This window comes from Condylura cristata, unplaced genomic scaffold, assembly GCF_000260355.1.
Source record: "Condylura cristata isolate star-nosed mole 26May11 unplaced genomic scaffold, ConCri1.0 scaffold00008, whole genome shotgun sequence".
NCBI classification, from domain to species: domain Eukaryota; kingdom Metazoa; phylum Chordata; class Mammalia; order Eulipotyphla; family Talpidae; genus Condylura; species Condylura cristata.
Window position 1 is genome coordinate 19,391,568 of NW_004567109.1, and position 23,841 is coordinate 19,415,408.

The window sequence follows — 23,841 nt, forward strand, 5'->3', positions numbered from 1 at the left end:
CGCTGTCGGCCTGGCCCGCGGAACTCGGCCCCATGGAGACGCCGCCGGCTGCGGCTGGCGCAAGGCGGGGTGAGACGCGCGCGGCGGGGTGGGGCGGGGGACTCGGGGTGGGCGGCAGAGGGGGTGGGGAGGGCTCCGGCCGGGACCCTCAGGAGGAGCGAGAGGCCGGTCCCCCCGCACCCCCGCCCGGCCTCGCCGGTCCTCGGGCCCCCTCCAACTTAGCCCAAGTTGGGAGAGTCTGTGGAGGGGGTCAGGGTCGGGGAGAGAGCCGAGGGAGCGCGGGGCCCGGGCCGAGACCACCCCCGCGTCACCGGCGCCCGGCGGGCTGCGAGAGTTTCCCAGAACTTTTCTCGCGGACGGGTTGCCCCGGAAACTCCCCCCCGCCCCCCGCAGTCCGGGAGTCGGGGCGCGGACCCTGCGCCTCCTGGGCCAGGACGCCGGGCCCTGGACGGGCGGGCGGAGACAGTGGCCTCAGCTGGGAAGCCCCGGCGTCCCCTCCGCGCACTCACAACCCCCGGTTTCCACCCGAGAGCCCCGCCCCGCTGCTGTGGGGCGCGGCGAGGGCCTCCCAGGCCTCGCAGGACTTCTGGGTCCCAAGGGTTTGCGTGGGGCTAGGGGTGGGGTGGGAGGTGGAGTCAAAAACTGGCCAAGTTCAAATCCTTGCGCCACCATTAACAGCTGAAGGATCTTGAGCAAGTTCTTAGTAATGTCTGAGGCTCTGTTTCATCTTTTGTATAATGAGAATACTTCTCTCTAGCCGGGAGTTTTTGAGGAGACTAAACACGTGAAGATGGCTTTGCGTAGAGCCACCAGCCAGCGATGCCTCATCCCGTTGGGTGGAGTCCAGACTTGAATGGGGGTGAGGGACAGTGTCACTCCCCATCCTTAACCCAGTGCTTGTCCTCCAGGAGTGGTGACAGGTGCCTTTGAGCCTGAGCTGTGAGTGGCCGGTGGAGAGGCCACCAGGAAGCCAGCCCTACCATGAGTCTGTGGGCACTTGAAGCCAGCCACAGCGGCGGGGGCACTCCCGGGCCAGCCCAGGAGCCCACCCCTGACGAGGCATCTGCAACAGAGCTGCAGATGAAGGTCGACTTCTTCCGGAAGCTGGGCTACTCATCCGCTGAGATCCACAGCGTCCTGCAGAAGCTGGGAGTCCAGGCGGACACCAACACAGTGCTGGGTGAACTGGTGAAACATGGGTCAGCAGCTGAGCGCGAGCGCCAGACCTCACCAGACCCCTGCCCTCAGCTCCCTCTGGTTCCTCGGGGTGGGGGCACGCCCAAGGCTCCCACCCTGGAGCCCTCGCCCCCAGAGGAGGACAAGGAAGGCAGTGACCTGAGGCCTGTGGTCATCGACGGGAGCAACGTCGCCATGAGGTATCTATCGCTTGTGTCTGCACATCTGGAAGATGTTTGTCCTCTTGTCACAGACTGTTCTGATGTTTGCCAGGAGGCTCCCATAACCCTCATCACTTGGTGGTCTTAAACTATTTTAGGCGTGAGAACCATGGCCATGGTAGAGTACAGATTCGATTCAGGTCCCTCTGTTCTCACACTCACCTCAACTCTTTTGTCTGTCCTTGAAGGCCGGCGCTCTCACAGCCAGTTCCTCTCTGGCACATAAGTGGTAAGGGTGAAGGGTTGGAGCCAAACGGGAGCCAGTTACTTGAGCCTTCTTTCTGTAACACTTGGCAACACACCCCTCAGGTGGTGGTCCTGAGAGGCGAAAGCGCAGAATCTGAGAGAAGATGGCTCTACGCAAAGCCATCTTCAGTGCTCAGGAAACAGTAGCCTGTGCTGCTAGTTGCTATTCAGGGTCTGGGGCTTCTGAGGCCTTCTATCTCAGACCTCGGCAACTACATAGCTGTGGTCAAGAGTGTTCTCAAAGATGTGTGTGGCATCTTTGAGGGTGTGTGGCAGGTGGCCCGATGCTTTGACTTAGGTCCCCTCTAACTCAACTGGCACCACCTGGACTGGGCTCCAGAGGCTCCCCAGAACAGAGCTGGGACTCAGGCCCAGTAAACACTCTCCTATGTGGGCTATCATGGGGTTGGGTGGGGGTCAAGGGTGGCTGACCCAGGGAACCCCACCCCCGGCCCTGCTTTCTTCCAGTCCCTCCAGGCCAGGTGGTGGGTCAGGTTTGGGTGGCTTATTCACAAGGAAAAGTTCCTGTGAGTGTGGATGGGGAGACCCCCAGAGATGGGGTAGGGCACAGGGAGGGGTCTTTACCCAGCTGCCTTGAGGGATCTGCCAGGTGGGCACCTGGAGCCTCTTTGCTTTTGGCCCCACCCTCTCCCTGCGCAGCTGGGCCAGGTCAGATGGCTGGCTGGTCCAGGTCCGGCTCAGCCACCTTTGGGCCATTTTTCTTGTTCTCTGAAATGGGCTGAGGCTGGGTGAAAGGTTGAGGAAAACTGACTCCCATATGACTAACAGCAGCTGGACCTGTGTGCTTTGAGAGTTAGGGGTCCCCTCTCTGGCCCTAGCAGTGGAGGTGATTCAGGCAAGGAGCCCGATGGGTCTGACTCCTGTGACATCTTCCTCCACAGTGTGGGCCCTGGAGTGCCTGAGGGGGCAACCATGTGCTGTGTGTGTTTGTATCCTGGCAGATGGAGGAGGGGCCTGGGCGAGAGGAGGGGTAGGTGGTGGAGGAGGTGGGGGGGAGTTACCAAGCTCTCTGAGCCAAGGGGGTTTCAAAGTTGGGGCAGTAGGAGGAGGGGAATTCCAGTCTCAAACTTCCTGTCTGCTGCTACTGGGTTCCTGCCCTGCTGCCCCTCCCCCCAAGGGCAGGCGGGCCAGCCCCCACCATATGCAAATAGTGGGGAAATTCACCTCTATTTCCTTCTAAGGGAATTTTTCCCCACTAGCTGGGCCTAGCCTGGGCAAATCTTTTCATCTGAGTAGCCAGGCCAGGTCCTGCCCTCTGTACTAGGTGGGAACAGCGAGCCTAAGGTTTCTATCTTACCAGGCTGGGGGACCCTGACCTAGGTAAACAGCAAACAGGATTGTGGTTTTCCTGTGCCAGCAAAGCTTCCTCTGCTGTGGTGAAAGACTAAAGTTAGCTGTAGGGAGTCACTCCTGGCCTAGGGGGGGGACCATAGCAGGGCTCTGCTTGAGACCAGAACATGTGTTCTCTCCTGCCTCCAGTGAGGCGCTGAGAACCTGCCTTGGGAACGTACTGGACTAGGGCCGCAGAGCACAGACTTGTCCCAGGCAGAGGTTTTCACAGCCCAAAGGTGATAGGCAGTCATGTGTTGCATAACAATGGGGACAGGAGAGGTGGTCTGAGAAATACATCATTAGGCCATATTTTGATAGAGCGAACTTCATGAAGTTTAATGACAGCCAGACTGGTATAGCCCACTGCGCCAGCCTATGGGTAGCCTGTTGGGGTCACTGTGGTATAAGCAATTCATTATTGACTACAGCATCATGCAGTGGTGCGTGGCTGCCTAGGATGGGACATATGCACGCACGTGTGTCCTGGAGGAGCAAGGGTGTGCCTGTGCAGACTGTGCCCCCAAGACAGGGCGCCAAGCCAGAGGGAAATAGACCCCACAGTCTTGGGGAGACAGAGAAGATCCAGAGAAAGGAGTTATGTGGTGAGCATTATGAAGACAGGCCAGGCACTCGACCCATCCTGCCAGGTCAGGGAAGGTTCCTTGGAGGCATTGACACCCCACTTGGCTCCTGAAAGAGGAGCGGGAACTTTGTCAGCTGCCTCTATTCTCCTGTTCCCAGCCTGCCTCTCCTCTTAACCCTCATGGCTTTATTCAGTCTCAAGTTGGAGAGCTTTTTTCTCCTAAGTAAACTTCAAGTCTTCTTGGGGACAAGAAGGCAAATCCAATGACCCAGATGTAGGTTCAGACTGATTTCTTCCCACTAACCAGGGCACCCTGGGAAGGTCACTGAGCACTGATTTCCTGCTCTTCACCAGCCTTAAAAGAATGAACAAGGTGGTGTGCGATGCTCCCCCATCAGGCGCTGGTAACCACCAACCCCCACTCTTTCCCCCCTCCAGGTGTACCTGTCTGAGCATCAGCCGCACAGTGGATGAGGGCAGAGCTCTGGGTTTACATCTTGTTCCTCCATCACTGCTGTGTGACCGTGGCCACTGGGCTACACACAGAAGTGTCATCCGAAAAGAGAGGAAAGGGCTTTTGCTGGCGGTACCAAGTTGCTGATGAGTCAGTGCTCTGCACTTAGAGTAGAACCTGGCTCCAGCGCTCCGTAAATGTTAATTTTATTATAACCCAGACCAGCTGTGGCAGGAGGCCCCACCTGGTGGACATGCGCTCTGCCTTGAGGCTGCACTTTACCTCTCCTCCAGTTTACAGAGCCTCCAGCCTCACCCCTAACAGCTTCCATGCCCCCCAGCTGCCCCACCTCCTTTTCTATCTTCTCTTGGGGCTCCAGCTATCCCCCATTCAAAGCCATCTACAGGATGTGGTCTGCCATGGACTTGCCTCTTTTGCGTAATGTTTATTCTGTTTGCCAGATATGAGTCTGAGTTGTTCACTAAGGAGGCAACGAAGGGCAGGGGCTGTCGGGGAGGGAGCACCCGCTGGTCTTACCTGGGAGCCCCAACTCCCTTCCCCCACCCCTCCAGGTCCAGCTGCAACCTCTGCTCTGCTGGACTGCCTTTTGGCCTCCAGCAAACTGGCACGTCGCCCTACCGAGACAGGTACTGCTTGGAGGTTGCAGACTGCTGGGCCCATTTTTCAGATAGAGAAACAGCCAGAGGCACCCAGCAGCTGCTCAGGGCTTTCCTCTGGATCCAGCCACATTTGAATGTGATGAGGCCTGCCCCTCCTCTGATTGGGCAGGGGATACCCCACCCCACACTGTCTTGCTCACAGAGCCCTCCCTTATTTTCCGGGGAGGTTTCTGCCTTGGCCCTGCCTCCCAGAGGGGTGGGGAAAGGACTGGGCGGGTGCAGGCGTTTTGGGGAATCGGTAGTCTTGGCAGGAAAAGCTGTGTCCTTTCACTTTCAAACTGACAGGCATCTAAGCAGCCTCACCCCTCCCTTACTGCCTGCCCTACTCCCTGAGCCCTGAAGGTTGAATACTGACTGGTGGCCCTGTATTGTCCTCAGGCTCTGGCTCCTGTGGCTGAACTGAACTCTACTCCAACTAGAATCCTGAGAGTCTTGTTTCTCTCCAGTGGGCTGACCCTAGCCCCGCTGCAGCTCTGCTCTGGGATGGGGTGGGGACTCCGTCTGCATGTGTCCCTACATCCCCCGGCCAGGCAGGAACCAGAAGTCTCCCCAGGCCTTTCCCCCACCCCCAGGTGTGTTGCAAGAAGCCTGATCCTCCCCCCCACAGGAGTAGAAGCTGCCAGATTCCTGGGCGGTTCCTCACTGTTGGGAGAACCTCCCTCAGGGAAAGTCCCAGGCCTGACCATCCATGCTGGCTGCCTGGTGGGAACCAGCAGGGAGCGTAGGCTGGGCCCCCAGCGGCAGGGGTGGACTGAGCCCTGTTGACCCACCAACCATTCCAGGGCCACCTAGAGTGTGACCCTCCTCTGTCCTGTTCATACCTGCAGGTGGCAGGTCCTCCACCTTCTGGAGCTGACCCTGTCCCCTGTCTCCCTCCTAGTCACGGGAACAAGGAGGTGTTCTCCTGCCGGGGCATCCTGCTGGCAGTGAACTGGTTCCTGGAGCGTGGCCACACGGACATCACTGTGTTTGTGCCATCCTGGAGGAAGGAGCAGCCCAGGCCCGACGTGCCCATCACGGGTGAGTGGCCTCTCCGAAGGGGTGTGGTCTCCTGCCCCAAGAGCCCAGCTCTCCCCAGGAGAGATCCTTTGGGTGTGTCCCACAAATCCTAGGTCTCAAGCAGGGACCAGCAGCATTGCTGCCCTCTTTGTCCTATGCTGAGGAAACGTCACTTAGTCCCGCGTCCTGTCCCTGGTGACAGAGCCTAGCTTAGAGGCTCAGGCCGTGAGCACTGGAATCCTGGCTCACCTTGCTCTAAGCCGATTCCTCCACAGTTGTGACATGGGGCCAGGCTTTGAGCAGCCAGGTTGCTGTGAGAGCCGTGTGTTTTCATGCCTGGCGCACAGTTGATGCTCAGTATGTGCTGGTTGTCATTATTCTTTAACCAGAACCCCTAACCTTTGGTGGTAGAAACAGAATTGATTCCCCGAAGTCTGATAGGTTCTGGTCTTTGTCCTAGCTATGCAAGAGACATGACCAGGACACTTCTCCTGCAGGCTTCCTCACAAGCCTGTAAGGGGCGAGCTGTCATGAACAGGCCTGATTCCAGGCCTCCTGTTCTTGGGAGTCCTGGCCAACCATGTGAGGCCCAGGCAAGGGGCTGGGGTGACTGTGGCCTCAGTAGAGCCAGGGCTAGTGCTCGTGAACCTGGAATAAGTCCCTGTGCCTGGCCACCAGTGGTCAGGGAGGCCCTGCCAGGCTGCTGCAGGTAAAATCTGGCCCTTACCCGCATCCCTGCTGCCTCCCAGACCAGCACATCCTGCGGGAACTGGAGAAGAAGAAGATCCTGGTGTTCACACCATCGCGGCGCGTAGGCGGCAAGCGGGTGGTGTGTTACGATGACCGCTTCATTGTCAAGCTGGCCTTCGAGTCAGATGGGGTGGTGGTCTCCAACGACACCTACCGCGACCTCCAGGGCGAGCGCCAGGAGTGGAAGCGTTTCATCGAGGAGCGGCTGCTCATGTACTCCTTCGTCAACGACAAGTGCGTGCTGCCCAGCAAGGGCCCCAAGGGGCTCAGGGTCTCCAGAGGTACTCTGGGAGTCCACAGGGCTGAGGGCCCATTGCCTTGGACCTAGGCAGCTTTGGGGGTGAGATGGACATAGCGTAGGATAAGAAGGGCCTGGCAGGGGACTTTTCAATTTGGAGGGTTTGCAACAGGATGTGGCCAGTGGCTCTATGAGCATGTCTGGGTTCCAGCACCGAATCTCCACCAGTGGCCGGGAATGCAGCTCTAGGGTCAGCTATCCGGTTGCTGGCCTCCCTCTGCCTCAGAGAGCCCCCAGCATGGAACTTCCCTAAGGCTCTTGGCTGAGTCCTCAGGTGGGTCCTGCCAGCTCCCTTGGGCCGTCCCACCCATAGCCAGGGCTGGCCTGCTGCGCAGACATGTTTTAGGAGCTGCCCTCCTTTTCTTCCTAGCAAGGCCTGCCCTCCAGCCCCCTCCTCAGCGTGCGGAAACCCCTGTCTTGTCTCTGCAGGTTCATGCCCCCTGACGACCCCTTGGGCCGCCACGGGCCGAGCCTGGACAACTTCCTGCGTAAGAAGCCCCTCACTGCTGAGCACAGGAAGCAGCCTTGTCCCTATGGTAAGTCTCCTTGCTCCTACTCCTTCCTCTCTTTCCTCTCTGCACCGAGTCCTTTCCTTGGGGGACCACCCAGCCCCATTTCCTGTATAGCCCCTTCCTATTACCGTCCGGTTCCAAAGCTCCCCTGCTTAAGAGACGCCTTGCTTCTCTTCCAGGAAGGAAATGCACCTATGGGATCAAGTGCCGATTCTTCCACCCCGAGCGGCCGAGCCGCCCCCAGCGCTCTGTGGCTGACGAACTCCGTGCCAATGCCCTCCTCTCACCCCCCAGGGCCCCAGGCAAAGACAAAAGTGGCCAGCGACCGTCACCTTCTCCCGGCTCTCTGCCAACAGAGCATGAGCACTGCAGCCTGGATGGGAAGAAGGTGGGGGCCCAGGCATGCCCAGGGCCCCACCGGGAGGGTCCTACCCAAACCTTTGCGCCCGCGGGCAGGAGCCTCCCACCCAGTGGGGGCAGTGGCGGTGGCAGTTTTGGGCCCACAGACTGGCTCTCACAGACGCTAGACTCTCTGCCGTACACATCCCAGGATTGCCTGGATTCAGGCATTGGCTCCCTGGAGAGCCAGATGTCAGAACTGTGGGGGGTCCGAGGGGGGGCCCCTGGCGAGCCAGGCCCACCACGGGGTCCTTACACTTGCTACAGCCCCTACAGGGCTGAGCTCCCAGCTGCTCCGGCCTACTCTCCCTTTGGCCGGACCATGAGTGCTGGTCATTTCAGTGTCCCTGCTGACTACGCACCCCCACCTGCAGCCTTTCCGCCTCGAGAGTATTGGTCTGAGCCGTACCAGCTGCCCCCACCCACCCCAGGGCCACAGGAGCCCCAGATGCCTGGCTCAGGGGCTGACAGGGACCCATGGGGTGGGGCAGGCAGCCTGGCCAAGGAGCGAGCCAGTGTGTACACCAAGCTGTGTGGTGTCTTCCCCCCACACCTGGTAGAAGCTGTGATGGGGCACTTCCCGCAGCTCCTGGACCCCCAGCAGCTGGCGGCTGAGATCATCTCCTACAAGTCCCAGCCACCCCAGTGAATAGCTGGTCCTGGCCACCCCCAGGGACAGCACTTCCAGACCTGAGGATTGTCAGGCTGGACTGAGCAGCCTGTTCCCAGCCAAGGCCCACCCTGGAGGCTGGACTAAAGTAGGGAAGGGAACCCACAAACCAAAGATACTGTAGGATTGGTTCTGGCTGCGGGGCACCTCTCGCCAGTCTGCCCAAGTGGTCAGAAGCGATCATCCTGTTGATGCACATTGTATCTCTGTAGTTTAAGGAGACGCTGCCGGTAACGGCCGTCGGTCCGTGGCTGAAGCCCCAAACCCTCCTTTCTCTCGGAGGGCAGGGAGGGAGGCAGGGGGAGCACAGGCCGGGCTGGGGGCCCTGTGCACAGCCCCCCACCTCCACCCTGTCCCTGGGATGCCGGCCTTGGCTGGCTAGTTAGGCACTGTGTGCCTGCCCTTCAAGGGCTCGCCTCTAAGCCAATGAGGCCTCGTCCGTGCTCTCCTGGGCACCAGGCTTCATGTTAGTAAGCAAAATGCTTCTTAATAACCCACCTCTGTCCCACTGTTCACTGTGCCATTGCCCCTACCTAGGCCCCCAACTTCTCTTCCTCCCCCTTCCTCTGTACTTGTAATCACCTTGCCCTTCCCCAAGGGTGGGGGACACACATATGGTGTAAATGTTAAAATATTTTAAGCGGCAGGTCCTTGCCTCCCGTCACACATCAATAAAGTACCACGTGAGCCTCAAAAGTAATGTCTCTGCTTGGGGGTTAAGCCCAACTTTGGATAATGGAAGGCCAGCAGGTCTGCCCCACCCACTGACCCTTCTCTGAGCTCCACGAAGGGTGCTCAGTCCGGGTCCGGATGCAGAGGCTGGGGAAGAGGCAGCCCTGGACACATGGGGGGGAGGGGGCGGCAGGAGGGAGTCAAGTAGGCTCATGAAAGGACTTGGATCGGTGGTTGCCTTGTGGGAAGGGGATGGCACTGGTGGCAAGGGTTGGGGGATATTGAGCTGTTCCCCTTTCCTGGCCTATGACCACCTGGCTGAGAAGACGGCTTCTGGGAGAGCTTCATGGCAGTGGGAGTCAGGGGACACCATTGGGGACTCCTGAGCTTTAGGCCAGAGTCGGAGAGTAGATTAGGGAGACCTGAGGCAGCCGCGGCCTGGAGAGGCAGTGGCAGGATAACCCCAAGGAAGCCCCTGGGGCCCCACTCCAGATTTCTAGTTCCCTCCTCTGTGAATGGGGTTAGTAATGGTACCTACTTTCAGGGTGTAAGGAGGACATGGCATTGCCTCATATGTGTTGGGTGTGTACCTCAAAATCCGGCATGTGGTGAGTGCTCACTACAGGGCCTCTCGGGCTGCTCTCTTCACCTCCATCAGCCATTTCAGCCTTCTCTTCTACCCCTAGGACGGGGTCCAAGCAGAAATATATAGCTTTTTTTCCCTGCAGATGAAGAACTGAAGCATAAATGGTATTTTAACTGGAAAGCTGGGTTTTAAGTGACCCCATAACATCAGCCATCAGCCAGGAAATTGGAAAAAATTTTCAGTTATCTTTAAACATCTCACCTAATTTGTACTTACTGTTTGCAAAGCCCTTATAAATGTGTTTGTGTATATATAGTAGAATACACACACACACACATATAGTAGATATAGATAAAATAGTAGAAACTGCTTTAACCACAAAACAGCTGCAGCATGTTGAGGAAAATGTCACACTGTTAAGCTCTGAGCTTAACATGCCTTCCCTCAGCCCCTACAACATGCTGCTCAAAGTCGCCCTGCTGGTGGCTCCCAACTCCTTTGGCAAATTTTTGCCTGCACAAAGAAATGGCATTGCGTCATTTATATTTTTCCAATCAAGAACTCTATATTCTGGATTAAAAGACTATTTATGGGCCTTTGTTTTTTATGGGACAGGAAGCTAAAATACCAGACTGTCCAGTTCATTATCAGCCGCTGTCAAGGCAAAGCTGAGTGCCTGCCCAAGGCCCCACAAGGAGGACAGACAGGGGCAAGGCCTCGAGTTCGGAGCCTTGGCCCCACAAACCACAGGAGGAAGGGCCCCAGAGAGTGGTTCAGGGGTGAGGTGGAGGCAGTGCGGGTGCCTCCAGCCCCACATCTCACAATCCTCTTAGGTTTACAACCCCTCACAGGCAGCCCTCCAGCTTGGCTGCTGGAACAACCACACCCACCTGCTCGGAGCTGCCCCAACATCCCCACCACCCAAACCCCCTCCCTGCACACCACACAAGGCCTCAGAGACACACCTCGGGGTGGCCTGGAAGGGGAAGTGGGAAATTCCCACCCCTCCACCAACCCCCAACCAGCTGTCTAGACTGGAGGGCTCATGCTTAGTCCTTGACCAGAGCTAAGCTCTTAGTCATTTGCTGCTTCTGCTTTGGAGCGTGGGCGGGATCCCTACAGACAGGTAGTGGACAGTGAGAAGCAGGTCTGGACTAGCTGTGACTGCTATCTGGCCCAGTTGGTCCCCTGCCAGGCACTGACAAGGGCAACAGAGCCCACATGGTAGGTGCCGGCTGGGCTGGGCTCTGGAGAGGACTGATTCAGGTCAGGAGCCTGTCAGCTTGAGCTTTCCCAGCAGCCTCGGCCTGACCAGGCTGACCATCCAGGAGCCTCCCCTCCAGACCTCTTTCTCAATCTGGCTTTGGGGCAGATTCCAAGACTGCCAAATCCATTGCCCAGGATATTTCTTTCCCACGACTTGGACTTTAACTGCCTCCTGCCCCACGCACTGAAGCGCCACTACTCACAGGACCTACCAGTTTTCCCACCTGTAAAAGGGACACAACGATCCTCCAGATTTGACAGAAGGTTCCTTCTGTTGTATGGTGGCAAAGCTGGGACTCAAGTAGCCACATGGCCCTAGGCAACTCCTTTCCTTCCAGAAGCCTCAACGTTCTGGCCTGCTCACAAGACAGTGAGGTTCACAGGGCTCCCTGAAGGAGAGGGTGGTAGGGGTACTTTGTGATTCTGTGAGGGACTAGAGGGGAGCAAACTCCAGGTGGCTGCCCTGCTGACTCTTTCCTCCTGGTTCCAGGAGGAGAAGTTGGTGAGGAAACCAGTAAATATGCAAATCCCTGCATTGTTGGGAAATGATCCCAGAGCTCAGAGGATGGCCCCTTCCAGCCCTCAACTAAGCCCTGCAGGTCCACACCCGTCACCCCCCCCCCATCCTAGGGTTCTCACCAGCAAGAGCCTGACCCTGTGTTTGCAAGTTCTGTCTTGCACATGGGTTAACCTTACATGGGGAGCAGGATGCCTACAGAAACAGCCTCCTTAGCAGAGCATGAACTGGCCCCCAAACAGATGAAATTCCCTGCACTGGCTGTCTCCGCCCACTCTGTCCCCATCTGACTTCACCAACTTTAGGAAAATCTAGCAGTCCCGAAAGATCTGGAGAACTAAACTAGAAGCAGAAGCAGGAGTTTGGGGGCTCCTGGGAGCAGCTCAACTAGTGTCATCCCAGTGTCGATAACACCCCAAACTTTACTAGTCTCCTGCAGGGTGTGGCTAGGAAGAGGCTACCACTCACCACTGTAACTGCCACTTCCTCCCTCTTTCTACTAGTAAAGTTCGGTGCCTCCCACAGCCCCCATGTCCCTGGAACAGTCAGATTTGTTTCCCCACAAACAGAAAGGCAAGATCTCCTGAAAGAGATGCAGGGCTGTCAGAGACAAAATGAGTGAGCAGCAGAGAAACCGAGAACCAACCAGACACAAATCTAGGAGCTTGGGGTGGAGTGGTGAGCGGGTGCCATCAATGCCTGAGCCCTGGGCGCAGCTGGTCTCCAGAGGTGCCTGCCCCCTCGAAGGAAGTCCAAGGGCCCCTAGCGCTTTAGCCTAGGACTTCTCAAACCTCTGGTTCATTTTTTTTCCTGGATGATAGCCCAGCGGGTGGAGTAGAGTGATGAGTAAGAGCCTTGCTCTGGGGACCTCCTAGTTCATGGGAAGGGTGTGGGGGATTTGGCCAAAAGGGACAGGAAGAAGGGCCCTACAATTAAGGAAACCCAAGCCATCCCACATCACCGTATGTAAATCCTTCCGGTTAGTTCCTGGAGGGGGAGGAGGCTCCAGGTTGTCACCCTGGGGTGTGGCCTACTGAAGCCCATCTCTGCAGTGGCTGGTTATCTTAAACTGCTCACCTATTTAAGTAATGCCAGCAAAACTAGGTTATGGAAAAGGATCAGACACCACCCACCCACCCCACACCGAGGTTGGGCATGTTATTGTGCAGGCAGATCCCTGGGAAGAGTCCAAAGGCTGGAGTTCTGGCTGCTTTCCAGAGGGAGTGCCTCGCAGAAGGCAAGAGGCCCTCATAGTGCCCTGCCTGCCATCTGCTGACAACTACAGGTACTGCTGCCTGTGGGCAGGGGCCAGCCTCAGCCTTTGTCCTGAATTCACCAAGGGCTGGGAGAAGCAAATCTTCAGCAATATCTGAAAATTAAGAATCTAAAGAGAAAAACCTAAAACGTTAAGTGCCAAGGCAAAAACATGGACTTTTAAAAGGCATTTGCAGATCCACTCTGGAAAACAACGCAACAGATCAGTGATGCCTCCTACACTGTACCGTTCCAATTGCCAACTGTTTTGGTTAATAAATCACCCAAGCAAAATTCTCAGGAACTGAAGTTTAAGCAAGAAGAGAAGGAAAAATAATACACAGGGATTCCTATTTTAAAAGGTGGTCTGGAAGATGAAATCAGGAGGCACACACCCTTGTACTCTAATCCCCCTAAGAATGTATCCAGCAGCCATCTACATACTTGCGAGAAAGGATGTAAACTACCACCAAAATGCTGGAAACATCAGAAAATGGGAAACAATATTCCCACCATCAGTGGAGGACTGCTCAAATAAACTGTTAGTGTCTACATGCAATGGGACATTAAGTAGCCAATACAAATAATGAGGCAGCTGTTATTAGAGCACTTTCTAAACTCTATGCTAGCTGAAAAAAAGCAAGGAGAACACAGTGTGAGTAATGGCTACCATTTTTTTTTAAAGATTTATTTATCTATTCATACAGAACTGGGGGTACAGGCCAGAGATGCAGAGAGTGAGAGGATTCACCAGGGACAGAGTGGGGAGCAGAACAGGCAGATAGACGAAGCACACTGCTGAGGGGAGCAGCGGGCGGGTCAGGAGAGGTCTGCCACGCCATGTGGTCACCTCCGGGGCAGAAGGGAATCGAACTCATGCGGAAGTGGCTTTAGCTTCTCAGTGCTGCGCCACCAAGGAGGGGCCCATGGCTACCATTTTCTAACAGACAGGTGGGCCTGCACATTGTTTATGTATCTATGCTACATATACATATATACATATCATATATACACATACACACACGAAGTTCATCTGGAAGGATATACACGAGCTGTCTCTGGGAAAGACAACTAGTAGCTGAGAGCCAAGATGAACTCTTCAGTGACTGTATTACCATTTGAAAGTATGCCACTTGCCCATTTCTGTATTCAAAGAAAATATTTTAAAGTCCCATTGGGGTGAGGAAATAATGGGAGTTGGGAGAGGCAACTGGGGAGGGGTGTATTGCTCAGGGGTCTCCAAAATTTATTCCTGTGCACCAACAGTAAAAGCTTGGAGCAGACACTTTTGAAGATTAAGACAGGTGAATATCAGCTATTGCTTGAGGCTCAATCTAACACTTATAAATTATCTAATTAACTAATATTTATGTATATTAGATAATACATCAACATGAGAAACTAAAGTTTTTAAAACATTAACATAAATCCAAGGACTGATCTGATCTTCCTGCCCCTACCCCCATCCTCCTACTTCAGGTGTGGGGATCACAATCAACTCCACCTCAGCTCACCTGCAAGTAGAAATGGTTTCCAATCATGAAGCTGAAGTTATGAATCCACACATGATAACATCAGATTGTCCCAGGAATGAACACTGCCCTCGAGAACCACCATCCCTTCCTGCCATCTTTCTCCCTATACATAGCACCTTCCCAGGCTCTGAATCCATCAGCAGCCTGTGAAGTCAATGTGTACAAAGTACAACCTGCTGTCTCTCCACACAGCACCAAATCAGTGCATGGCTCCCATAGCTGAGCTTCCGCTATGAATTTTTAAATCAGGAGGAAGCTTCAGTAACTTGGAATAAGGTTGACGAGCAGAGACCAGAACAAAAGCAGAAACTAAGTCAAGAGTGTTGCAAAATAGCACACTTACTGTGTTCCAGCTTAGGTCGCTTAACACTTGTTTTAATTCCCATACTTACCACAAAGGCTGTCAAGAACACTCTTTGTAGAACACTTGGAGTATTTTTATTGCCTCAATAGAAATGGCAAGCCCAGAGCTGGAAATAATTCTAATACCTGTTTCCTACACTTTTAAAAACAGGTTTTCCAACACACAGTATAAACTCAATTGTGGGGAGAACATTTATCCTATTTATTCATCAATTTCTGAAAACACTCCCAAGATCCCCAAGATATACACAGTGCCTTTGAAAGCCCATACTCTCCACCTTGGCCTGGTCAAATCCCTTTGTCCCTCTCCTAGGCCCCAAACAGCTGTCCCTCTACTCCATCTCCAAACCTAAGGGTCTGACGGTGTTTAGAACATTCTGAGTTTGAATAAACTATTTCCCTGTCCTGGAAGAGCATCCTTGAGATTCCCCAGCAAAATGTGTACAGACACCATCCTCCCAGGATGACATGAAAGGTAATAACAACATGCCTGGACTTTTTGATGTCTTCCAACCACAACAGAAGCAAAGGACAACCTATTCCCACTTTAGATATTATTGAGGCTTAAGTACCAAAGACCAAATTTTGCCGAACGGCAAAAATCAACAACTAGGATTGCCTTCAGCCTCCCATTTCCTCTTATGGTGGTGGCTCTAATTCTTTAAGCCAATTTCCTGTCTGTCTCCAAGACCTGAAGGATAGTATTATTCCAAACTCAGCCACCCTGGGAAGCCAAGTCCAAAAGGAAGCGCCTCCTGTGTCCCGCAGTCCTTCCAGCTCAGGGCTGCTGGTAGGGTGTGCTAAGATGAGGGTGCGGACCCCCCAGAAAACTGTCTCACCAAACCTGTGAGAAAACCGCCACTCAAATCAGTGTGTCCCGCCACATTAGCCCATTTTTCTTTCAATCAATGACATCATCGAAGTCGTTTCCTTACCCTCTTTTAAAGTCAGCAAACTGAGTATATAACAGGAGTTACAAGCATTACATACATGGTAAACAGAGATCCCTTGGTGCTTTTTTTCTAAACCACCCTATGCGGGGAACCTTGACAATTTCTCAGGGCTTCACTCTCTCCACTACATCTGGCCAACTTACAAGTAAACTGGGAAGTCCCCTAATTAACGATTAAACCTTATAGAAAAAAATAAAATAGTATAAACCAACCAGTCTAACATTGATTATATATGCACATGTGTATTCATGTATGTGATGTACTTTTAAATAACATGATTTAAAGGGCATGGCTACTGTATCTCTGGCAAATGTCAAACTGTGAATCAGAAATATTTTAAGGTTTGCTGTGTGGTTTCCTCAGTTAAGGAAACTACAGGAACCCCTTCCCTCCCTCCTGGAAAAGGAAACAAACTGAAAATGAAGGACAGAGAGACATGTTTTTGGTTTAGTTTTTTAAGAACAATCTAAGTGTAAGAAACTATTTCCTTCAAAACCCTAACATTAGAGTTGTCATTGATAATTTTAGCCAGACATGTAGTCACAGAGTCAAAAAAAAAAAAGAAAGGTTTATTTCAGAACAAGAGTGAAAGCTTTGCACATCTGACAAGGTAGAATTGCTTGGATAACAGACACCATTCATATTCAGTTCTACCAATATTATCACAAATAGAACATATTTTTTCTAATAAAGATATGAGCCTGAGTAAAGGACTATGACTAAATAGAGTCAAAGAAAGATGAAGCCCCAAATCTTACCCCTCAGGCTGATTCACAACATAGGATATACATCAAACCATCCAGTCTCCTAATGAAGTGGTTCACAACTTGACTTCTTATCAGAATCCTAGGGGGTCCTTGAGAAACACATCTTAATAACCAGACTGTACACCCCAGCCAGTCTCTGGAAGCGAGACTGAGGCATCAGCCTTGTCTAAGCCGCCCAGGTGATTCCAATGTGCAGCCGAGGTACCTCACCACTGTTCTCCAGGCAGGTAACAAGGATCAGCAAACTCAGTCTGGAAGGAAGGGGGTCTGCTAGACAGTGCTGGCTCTTGTTGATCCTATTTTTCACTCAGATCAAGAACGCCATACACTATCAGCTTGGATGCAATTTTTTAGTCTTTCCAGCTGCCTTAATGATTTTAGAGCAACATTTAGTCAAGCAAGAAAAGATGGAAAAAGAATGAAATTTCCATAAGGCATGATACAAATAAATAAGTAAAAAAAAAATCTCAGTTTTAAAAGTAAAGCATGAGAAGTCAAAGCCTATGATATTTTATTTGTACAAAAGAATAAAATTATCTATTTTGAAAGGATTGATTCAAATGTCTGTTGTTCAGTTTTACCTGTTCCTTGAATATGAAACAGCTGCTAACTTAAAGATTTCAGCTAGATAATTATTAAATAAACTCTCTTTACCTTCCTTTGTTAAAAACAAAACAAAACAAAACAAAAAACAAAGAGCCAAGTTACCCATTTTATTTATGGTAAACTAGATTACTTTCAGTTAAGAATATTGGCAAATGCACGAAACAGATCATCAGATAGCCAGCAGGAAGGTAGGAGCTGTACGTACAATGGCGTTACAAGAAGTCCCCAAAGAAAGAAAGATGATAAAAGCAACAATAGAAAAATAATACAACGCAAACAAAATAAGAAAATGCCAGATATTTACAGGCTCCCTCTGACATGTGACCTGTGGTTCTACTTTCTGCTAAAACAAAACCAGAGAACATTTCGTGATGGGTATCAGAGACAAAGCTGGTGCCAGCCAGTTTGGGAGGAGACATTCATTCCAGGAAGGGAGAAATGCAGTTAGCAACTTGCTGAGATTTAACCATGTCTTGGTTTTCCTGCAGTTCTGTTACTAAAAATGACACAAGGTAAATGATCCGATGTGGTCTTATGGAAATGACTTGTCTGTCACCACATTTCAGAACAAACTACTCAGTCACAGGCACTGGGTTTGGGAAAGCAGAGGTGGATGGTCACATACTCAGATGAGAGATGTTTATCTTTGTGAGGTCAGAGAAGGGAAGCAAAGCTCTACAGCCTGGAAGCTTCTGCACTAATGAGTCTTCTAATAGTCCTAAAGAGAGAAAAACAAATCCCCAGCTTAGTTTTAGCAGAATACTGGTGTGAACATAAGAAAAAGAATTTCATAAACAATTCTGCTTGGGATCTTCTGTAGCTAAAAATGCTATTTCAAATATAGCATACAATATTTCACATCTGTAAATGGCCTATTTTCTGAGTCTACAAAAGAACTGAAACATCAATCTGCCCTTATTAGACCTCTTAAGTTTATCAGTGAGGAAAAAAAAATTAGTATAAATAATTCATTAATTTGAGGGAATTTCTCTTCACTAAAAATGTGTGACCCCTTTCTCTTTCCAAAATATAAAAAAATTAAGAACTAAGAGTTGAAGTATATTCAAATGGATATTAGACCTTAAAACTAGAGTTGGGGCCCCCCCTGGTGGCATAGGGGTTAAGTCTCAGCACTACCAGTGAGAAAGCTCCACTGTGAAGCCTGAGCTCCATCCCTGGCTGGGGAGGTGACCCACATGGCCGGAGCAGACTTCTGACTCGCCCCTTGCTCCCCACAGCAGTGTAATTCAGTAAAGCTGCTTGTTCTGCTCCCTATGCTGTCTCTGGTGAATCCTTGCCCCCCAGCACCTCTGACCTGCACCCCAGTTCTACTATTCATAAATAATAACTAAATAAATATTTTAAAAGTAAATAAATAAAACTAGACTTGTGACCCCTATTAGTAACTCTCAAGATGAATATATTTTTCTAGCCATGTACAAAATTGCCAGCCTCTGAAAAGGGCTAATGATACTTACAGCTCGTGGTTTTTTGTTTAACTTCAGATCAATCCTGTAATAGGAAAGATAAGAGATATTTGCATTTTATTTACTGAAAAAGGTCCAAGAATTAGCTACTGCATAGGGCACAAGCTATAACAAAGACTATTTGGTTATGTAAAATCCACATTCTTCATTAGACTATGTCATATTTAGTTTTTTAACCAGGATATTACTAAGCAAGTATTTAAAAACATAAATAGATACTCTTGTCACAAACTTAGAAAACTCACAAAGAAATAAATAGCAGTTATAAAAGTCATATAATTTTTAAAAATTAATACAAATTTATACATTAAAGAGATTGGATTAAGAGAGCATGCTCTATGTTAATGTGTTAGTTCTGTAACTATGTCACTGATGATCACTGAGACACACAGTGATTAAGAACAGGAAAGAGACTAGGAATTTATATTTCTGGACATGAAACACACAAAAAAATTAAACAAATTTCAATTTTAAAATCTTTTCAAAGCATAACATCAAGATCTTAAACTATTAATCTCCTTATGAAGCAAAGCCAGAAAATCAATTTAAAAATTAATTAAAGGTTATCTATTTTAAAAGAAATTAAGATGCATAAAAGTGAAGTTTACTTAATTTTGCTTAAGTTATTAAATAAAATGTTACCTCCATCACGTTTTTCTGTTTTTAAAAAAAACTTCCCAGCCTAACCTAATATACATACCTACAATTAAACAGATAAACTATGGGTTAGAAAGGTCTCAAAAAGGCATATTGGTCTCTACACACTAAACAACACAGCACAAATACTAATTCAAATCAAACTTACTCAAAGTCATAATCAAACATGCCAGACGGGCTGAGGGGCAGCATTTGAAAGGAAAAAAGCAATAGAAATTAATATACTAATTGAATAAATTAGTTGATTAGCCACCCTAGCAAGATTTGTAGACACAAAATCAGTTTTAAGAATCATAAAACATAAAGTCTTAAGCATCAAAGCCCCATAGATTTTGTGGTTGCGAGAGTCCCTTCCCTCAATAGATTTTATATCAGAAGAACAGAATATGAAAAGTTATTTCATTAGAAAACTAGATACCCGCAGGTCTTCTATTAACTGCCAGATTCAGAGTTAGAACTTTTAAAATATTTAATTGTAATGGAAAATGTAAGTAAAGCATTAGACAAAAGAAAGGTTTAGTCATATAGAGGAAGTGCTCTGAAGACAATAACTCAGCATAATACATTTTCTCTAAAATAAAAGAAAAACATTGTAAATAAAAAACAACATTTTGTAACTCTGAAATGAGGTTATGTTCCAAAAGTATCCAGTTGACAGAGTACTTCTTTTCTGTAGCCTTCATTCTAAAAGCCAAATATCTACTGAAAAAACTTCAGTGACAGAACGTTCTTCCAGAACTGATGAGCCAGCCATATTCCTCTGCCCTTGAATTAGTGATGGCAGTTAACTACTTATGTCAGACCTACAGTCATGGGACACAAAAGTCTACTGTGTCTCTATATAAACAAAGGAAAGTTGACACTCACAAGCACCAAGCCCAGGGACCTAGGTGGGAGCAGCACCGGAAAGGCCACATGAGCCAGGACAGCTAAGGCCAGTGGTCTGGGCAGACTCCAAAGCAAACATTAACCCAGAGCATGAGCCAGCTCCTTAGTTGACTCCACACCTTCCAGGCTGTAGACAGGTGGTAAAACAATATGCAAAGTGGCCATATGTTCCTCCTAGCCAATGTTTGCGAGAGTGAAGCTGGAAGAAAGCTTAGTATCAATATCCCTTAAGCAACAGTTTCACTTAAGACATTTAGGAATGAGTGCACAGTAAGTGTACAAAGCAGAAAACATACAAAATTTAACATCCAGTCTACCTTAACTTTGTTCACCAATCAAAGTAGATTATACCTACTTAGTGAAAATTTCACAAACTACCTAGAAGAATTCTAGAATTCAGTATAGTAAGTACAACCTGTAAGGGCAGTTTGAAGTCATTATTTCAACTTTTTTTTTTAAAGCTACTAGGACTAATATTGTTCAGGTATTATACAAGATATAAGAATTCAGAACACTGAATCCTAAATTTAGTGAATGCTAAATTTATGAATTTATAAATGTAAAAAATTGTGTGATAAATTTTCATGTTCCTGAAGAGGACAAATTTAAAAATTATCCCCTTTTGCTAAAGTACCATATTTATTTCCACTTAACTTACCACTAAGCATAGAAGGTACTTAGATATTACTTGAAATAACTTACTATTGACATTACTTGAAATAACTTACTACTGACTTGATCTGATTATATGTGATGTACTATTTTGGGTACAAACTTAAAAACATATATAAACAAAGTGCTGCCCCCAACCCTTAATCTGCCAGACTCACTAGGACACTACTCAAGGGTATGAGGGGCTTCAGAGCTGTGATGCCTGACTAAAGACAGCAGAAATCCAAGAACCTCAAGTGGCCGGGAGGCCTCCATTCACACAGAGAGCTTGCTTTCTCCAGAAAAAAGGCAAAAGCAGCTTTCTGCTTGCTTAGAGAGAAGCCCAACCAGATATTAAGCCAGGGAAATAACAAAAGAATTCTGCTTTCCAAACAGAAAACATCATTTATAAAAGCAATAACTAACATGAAAAATCTTTATAAATCCCTGTATTTTTCTGGAAGGAGTTTTGCTTTTAAAGTACACAAAGAAAGGGTAGGAAGATGGTGCTGTCCCTACAGAAATTTATTAGAAATCTGCAAGAAGAAAAGTTAAGGTCATATCTAATTAATTCCCAGTCAGCTGTCATGTGATAAGGTATTATGTGAAGTAAAGGCTAGAGGGTCTACTGTACCAGTAATGAAAAAAAAGTACCACAAACTCTCAAAGAATTTCCTCCCTACTCTAGATATCCTGAAATAGGAAATGAATCATTACTTTTAAATTACACAGGAGTAAATTTAATATAAGCAACACAGAACATGACATTTAATTATCTTGACAATATTTAAAATATTTTTAAGAGACCAGTTCCCTGCTACTATTTATGATTAAATCCTACCACACTAATCAAAATAACCTAAGGCTTTATTTAAAAAAAAAAATCAAAAAAACAATCTGCTATTCTTACTAGTAAGGATACTGGCATAGCAATTTTTGGTTTACAGAAAAATGTTTAGCAGCAATCTTTAAAGAATCAATTAATGTACAGAGGCCTAAACCATATTATATATATAATAAACTATATTATCCCTGTGTGCTATATAACTAATAACTATAATACCTTGAACTAATAACTTTAATACCTTGGATGTGTGAAAGAGTATCCTACAGGTTTTGGAAAGTAACATAATCCAGAAACAAACTGAGCAACAAGGAACCCCACCATTCTTTATAGGCCCCCTTTTATCTGCTCATCACACAGCTGTATAAGAGAAACAGGACAGAAGTCATTCTGGATCCTTGGCTTACATCCACCCCCAGAAGGTCTGAGGCCAGAACAAAATTCCTTACTCTGGGATGTATGTATTACCTCACTGAGTGCACCAGAATAATTTCCAATGATCTGAATTAACAGGCCCCAGCATTATGACAAACCCTAAGAAGAGCAAATATTACAATCCTCTCTGTGTAGAGATTATTGCTATCTCATTATGCCCTGGGGAAAAAAGCATGGTGGAAAAACATCTTCTGGCTCTCATATCCCATAAAGGACTTTGTTTCTCTGATAGCTGAAGTCTGTATATTGTAGGCATTATAAAAACAGAAGTTATAAGCAACAAAAAACTTGTATTTAAAAAGGAAAAAAAGAGCTTTCTCCACAAGGGAATAAGAATAGAGAGGGATCAGTGTGGATCAGGTTTAAGAGCAAAAGACTTTATCCTACTCCACAGCTTTTCAACAGGTTTCAAATGCTATTACGGTTTCCATTTCTATTTCCTCCTTTCCTTGTCTAAAAAGCTTCTAAATTAACTGTATTAATCAAACTGTTACAGAATAAAAATCTTAGGCACTAAAAAGAGTAGATGTTCTCCTGCATTGTTTCACTAATGTCCACTCATTTTTTTCCCTTAGAGAGAGAAAGCTCAGCTTATTTCATTTAGACAAAAGGAATTTCTTCCCTCAGCAACAGAAAGACTGCATCACTCCTGAAGAATCTTCATTCTAATAAACTCCCTTCCCATCAATGGTCAATGGAAGCTCTGGGCAGTGGGGTGGGGGCAGGGAGGGGCTGGTCCCTGCCACTGACCTGTGCCGGTTTTTATTCTTTCGCTTTTTATGGCTGCTGTGATGACTCCCTGAGGAAGTAGAAGAAGCAGCCTTCTGAGGTTTCACTCCCTGCACAGATCCATCCAGATCCTCAGGGTCCTCCTGGCTGGGCTCATTTTCCTGGTTGTGGAAGTCTGGAGAAGTATCACTCTCAGTCCCACTTCCTGGCTCCCCTGGAAAGAACAAACACAAGTCCCCAGAAGCATTATCAGTACCTCCGGGGCAATTTCTCCGACCATGGGGAAAATTTATTTGAGCTAAAAAAAATTCTAATTGACAGAGAAGATACATGTTGACAGAGAAAGTACTTATACTCAAGGCAGTGGAGTTACCAGAATTCCAGAAAAACATGTTATCTGAAAGTGTCACCAGAGACCACAGATCTAAGTATGGCTGAGATTCAAGGTGACACAACCAAGAAAACCCCACTGCAGAAAAGTTTCTTAAGCACAGAATACACCAATTGGATTAGCAATTACATGAGCAGGATCATCAAATACATTAGACAGGCCTTCAGGAGGTGAGAGATGACCTCTGGAAAAACTGTCTGTGTCTTGCCCTGTTTCCCTACCCAAACCATACAGGAACCCTGTCTATTTAAAAAAGGCGCTTAAAAGAAGGAGAGTTCCACTACCTGAACTATATTATGTATATCAACATCTCTTAGATAAATAAACAACTTGAAAAATAATTTGTATAAATATATATTTTTAAAGACTAACTACACTTATTTTGATAAACGTATAGTTTTTTTCTCTGAAAGGAATTTCTTGAAACTCTTAATAGATGAGCATGGGGGACTTTAACTTTACTAATCCTACATATAGACATGCTACCTATTTGTAAAAATTGCCAAAAGGCGTTATCTGGACCAGGGGTCAGTTTTGTTTTTATGTCTTTACATTGTAAATTGCTCAGAGGGGGTTTCAAATTGAATAGCTCACAAATCTGACAAATAAAAGAAAGAGGTGATGTAAAAAAGCAGAGAGAAACAGCCCCAAATCATGAAATCCTATTTTTGAACACTTCATTGAAACAGCAGCAAAGGGAGCTCCTGGACTATGAAGCTGGAAAAAGTAACTTCCTACCCTTTTAAAGTTCAGGAAAACTGATTTCATAAAAAATTAGCAAAGAGAGCGGTTCTCGGAAGATGGCGGCAGAGTAAAGACGCCGAGATCACCGCGTCCAAGCCTGCATAGGAATTGAGGACTGAAAACGGACTATAGACTCACTTACTACAAGTTTTAAC

At 48.4% G+C, this 23,841-nt stretch overlaps 2 protein-coding genes across 2 annotated transcripts in view; one reads left to right on the forward strand and one right to left on the reverse strand.

The window, feature by feature from the left end:
• Positions 1-34: 34 nt before the first annotated feature.
• ZC3H12A (zinc finger CCCH-type containing 12A) lies at positions 35-9,018 on the forward strand. The gene is made up of 6 exons (XM_004678807.2): positions 35-69; positions 909-1,376; positions 5,594-5,733; positions 6,462-6,696; positions 7,190-7,296; positions 7,452-9,018. The coding sequence occupies exons 2-6, from the start codon at positions 982-984 to the stop codon at positions 8,318-8,320; spliced, it is 1,746 nt and encodes a 581-aa protein (XP_004678864.1). The 5' UTR covers positions 35-69; positions 909-981; the 3' UTR covers positions 8,321-9,018.
• A 7,929-nt stretch (positions 9,019-16,947) lies between these two features.
• The window catches only part of MEAF6 (MYST/Esa1-associated factor 6), a 25,731-nt gene continuing 18,837 nt past the window's right edge, over positions 16,948-23,841 (reverse strand). The window contains exons 4-7 of the mRNA XM_012722617.1: positions 22,573-22,765; positions 19,153-19,182; positions 18,339-18,372; positions 16,948-17,578 (exon numbers count right to left, since the gene is read on the reverse strand). Of these exons, the coding sequence (XP_012578071.1) occupies positions 17,570-17,578; positions 18,339-18,372; positions 19,153-19,182; positions 22,573-22,765 (266 nt within the window). The 3' untranslated portion in view covers positions 16,948-17,569. The remainder of the gene's footprint in view (positions 17,579-18,338; positions 18,373-19,152; positions 19,183-22,572; positions 22,766-23,841) is intronic.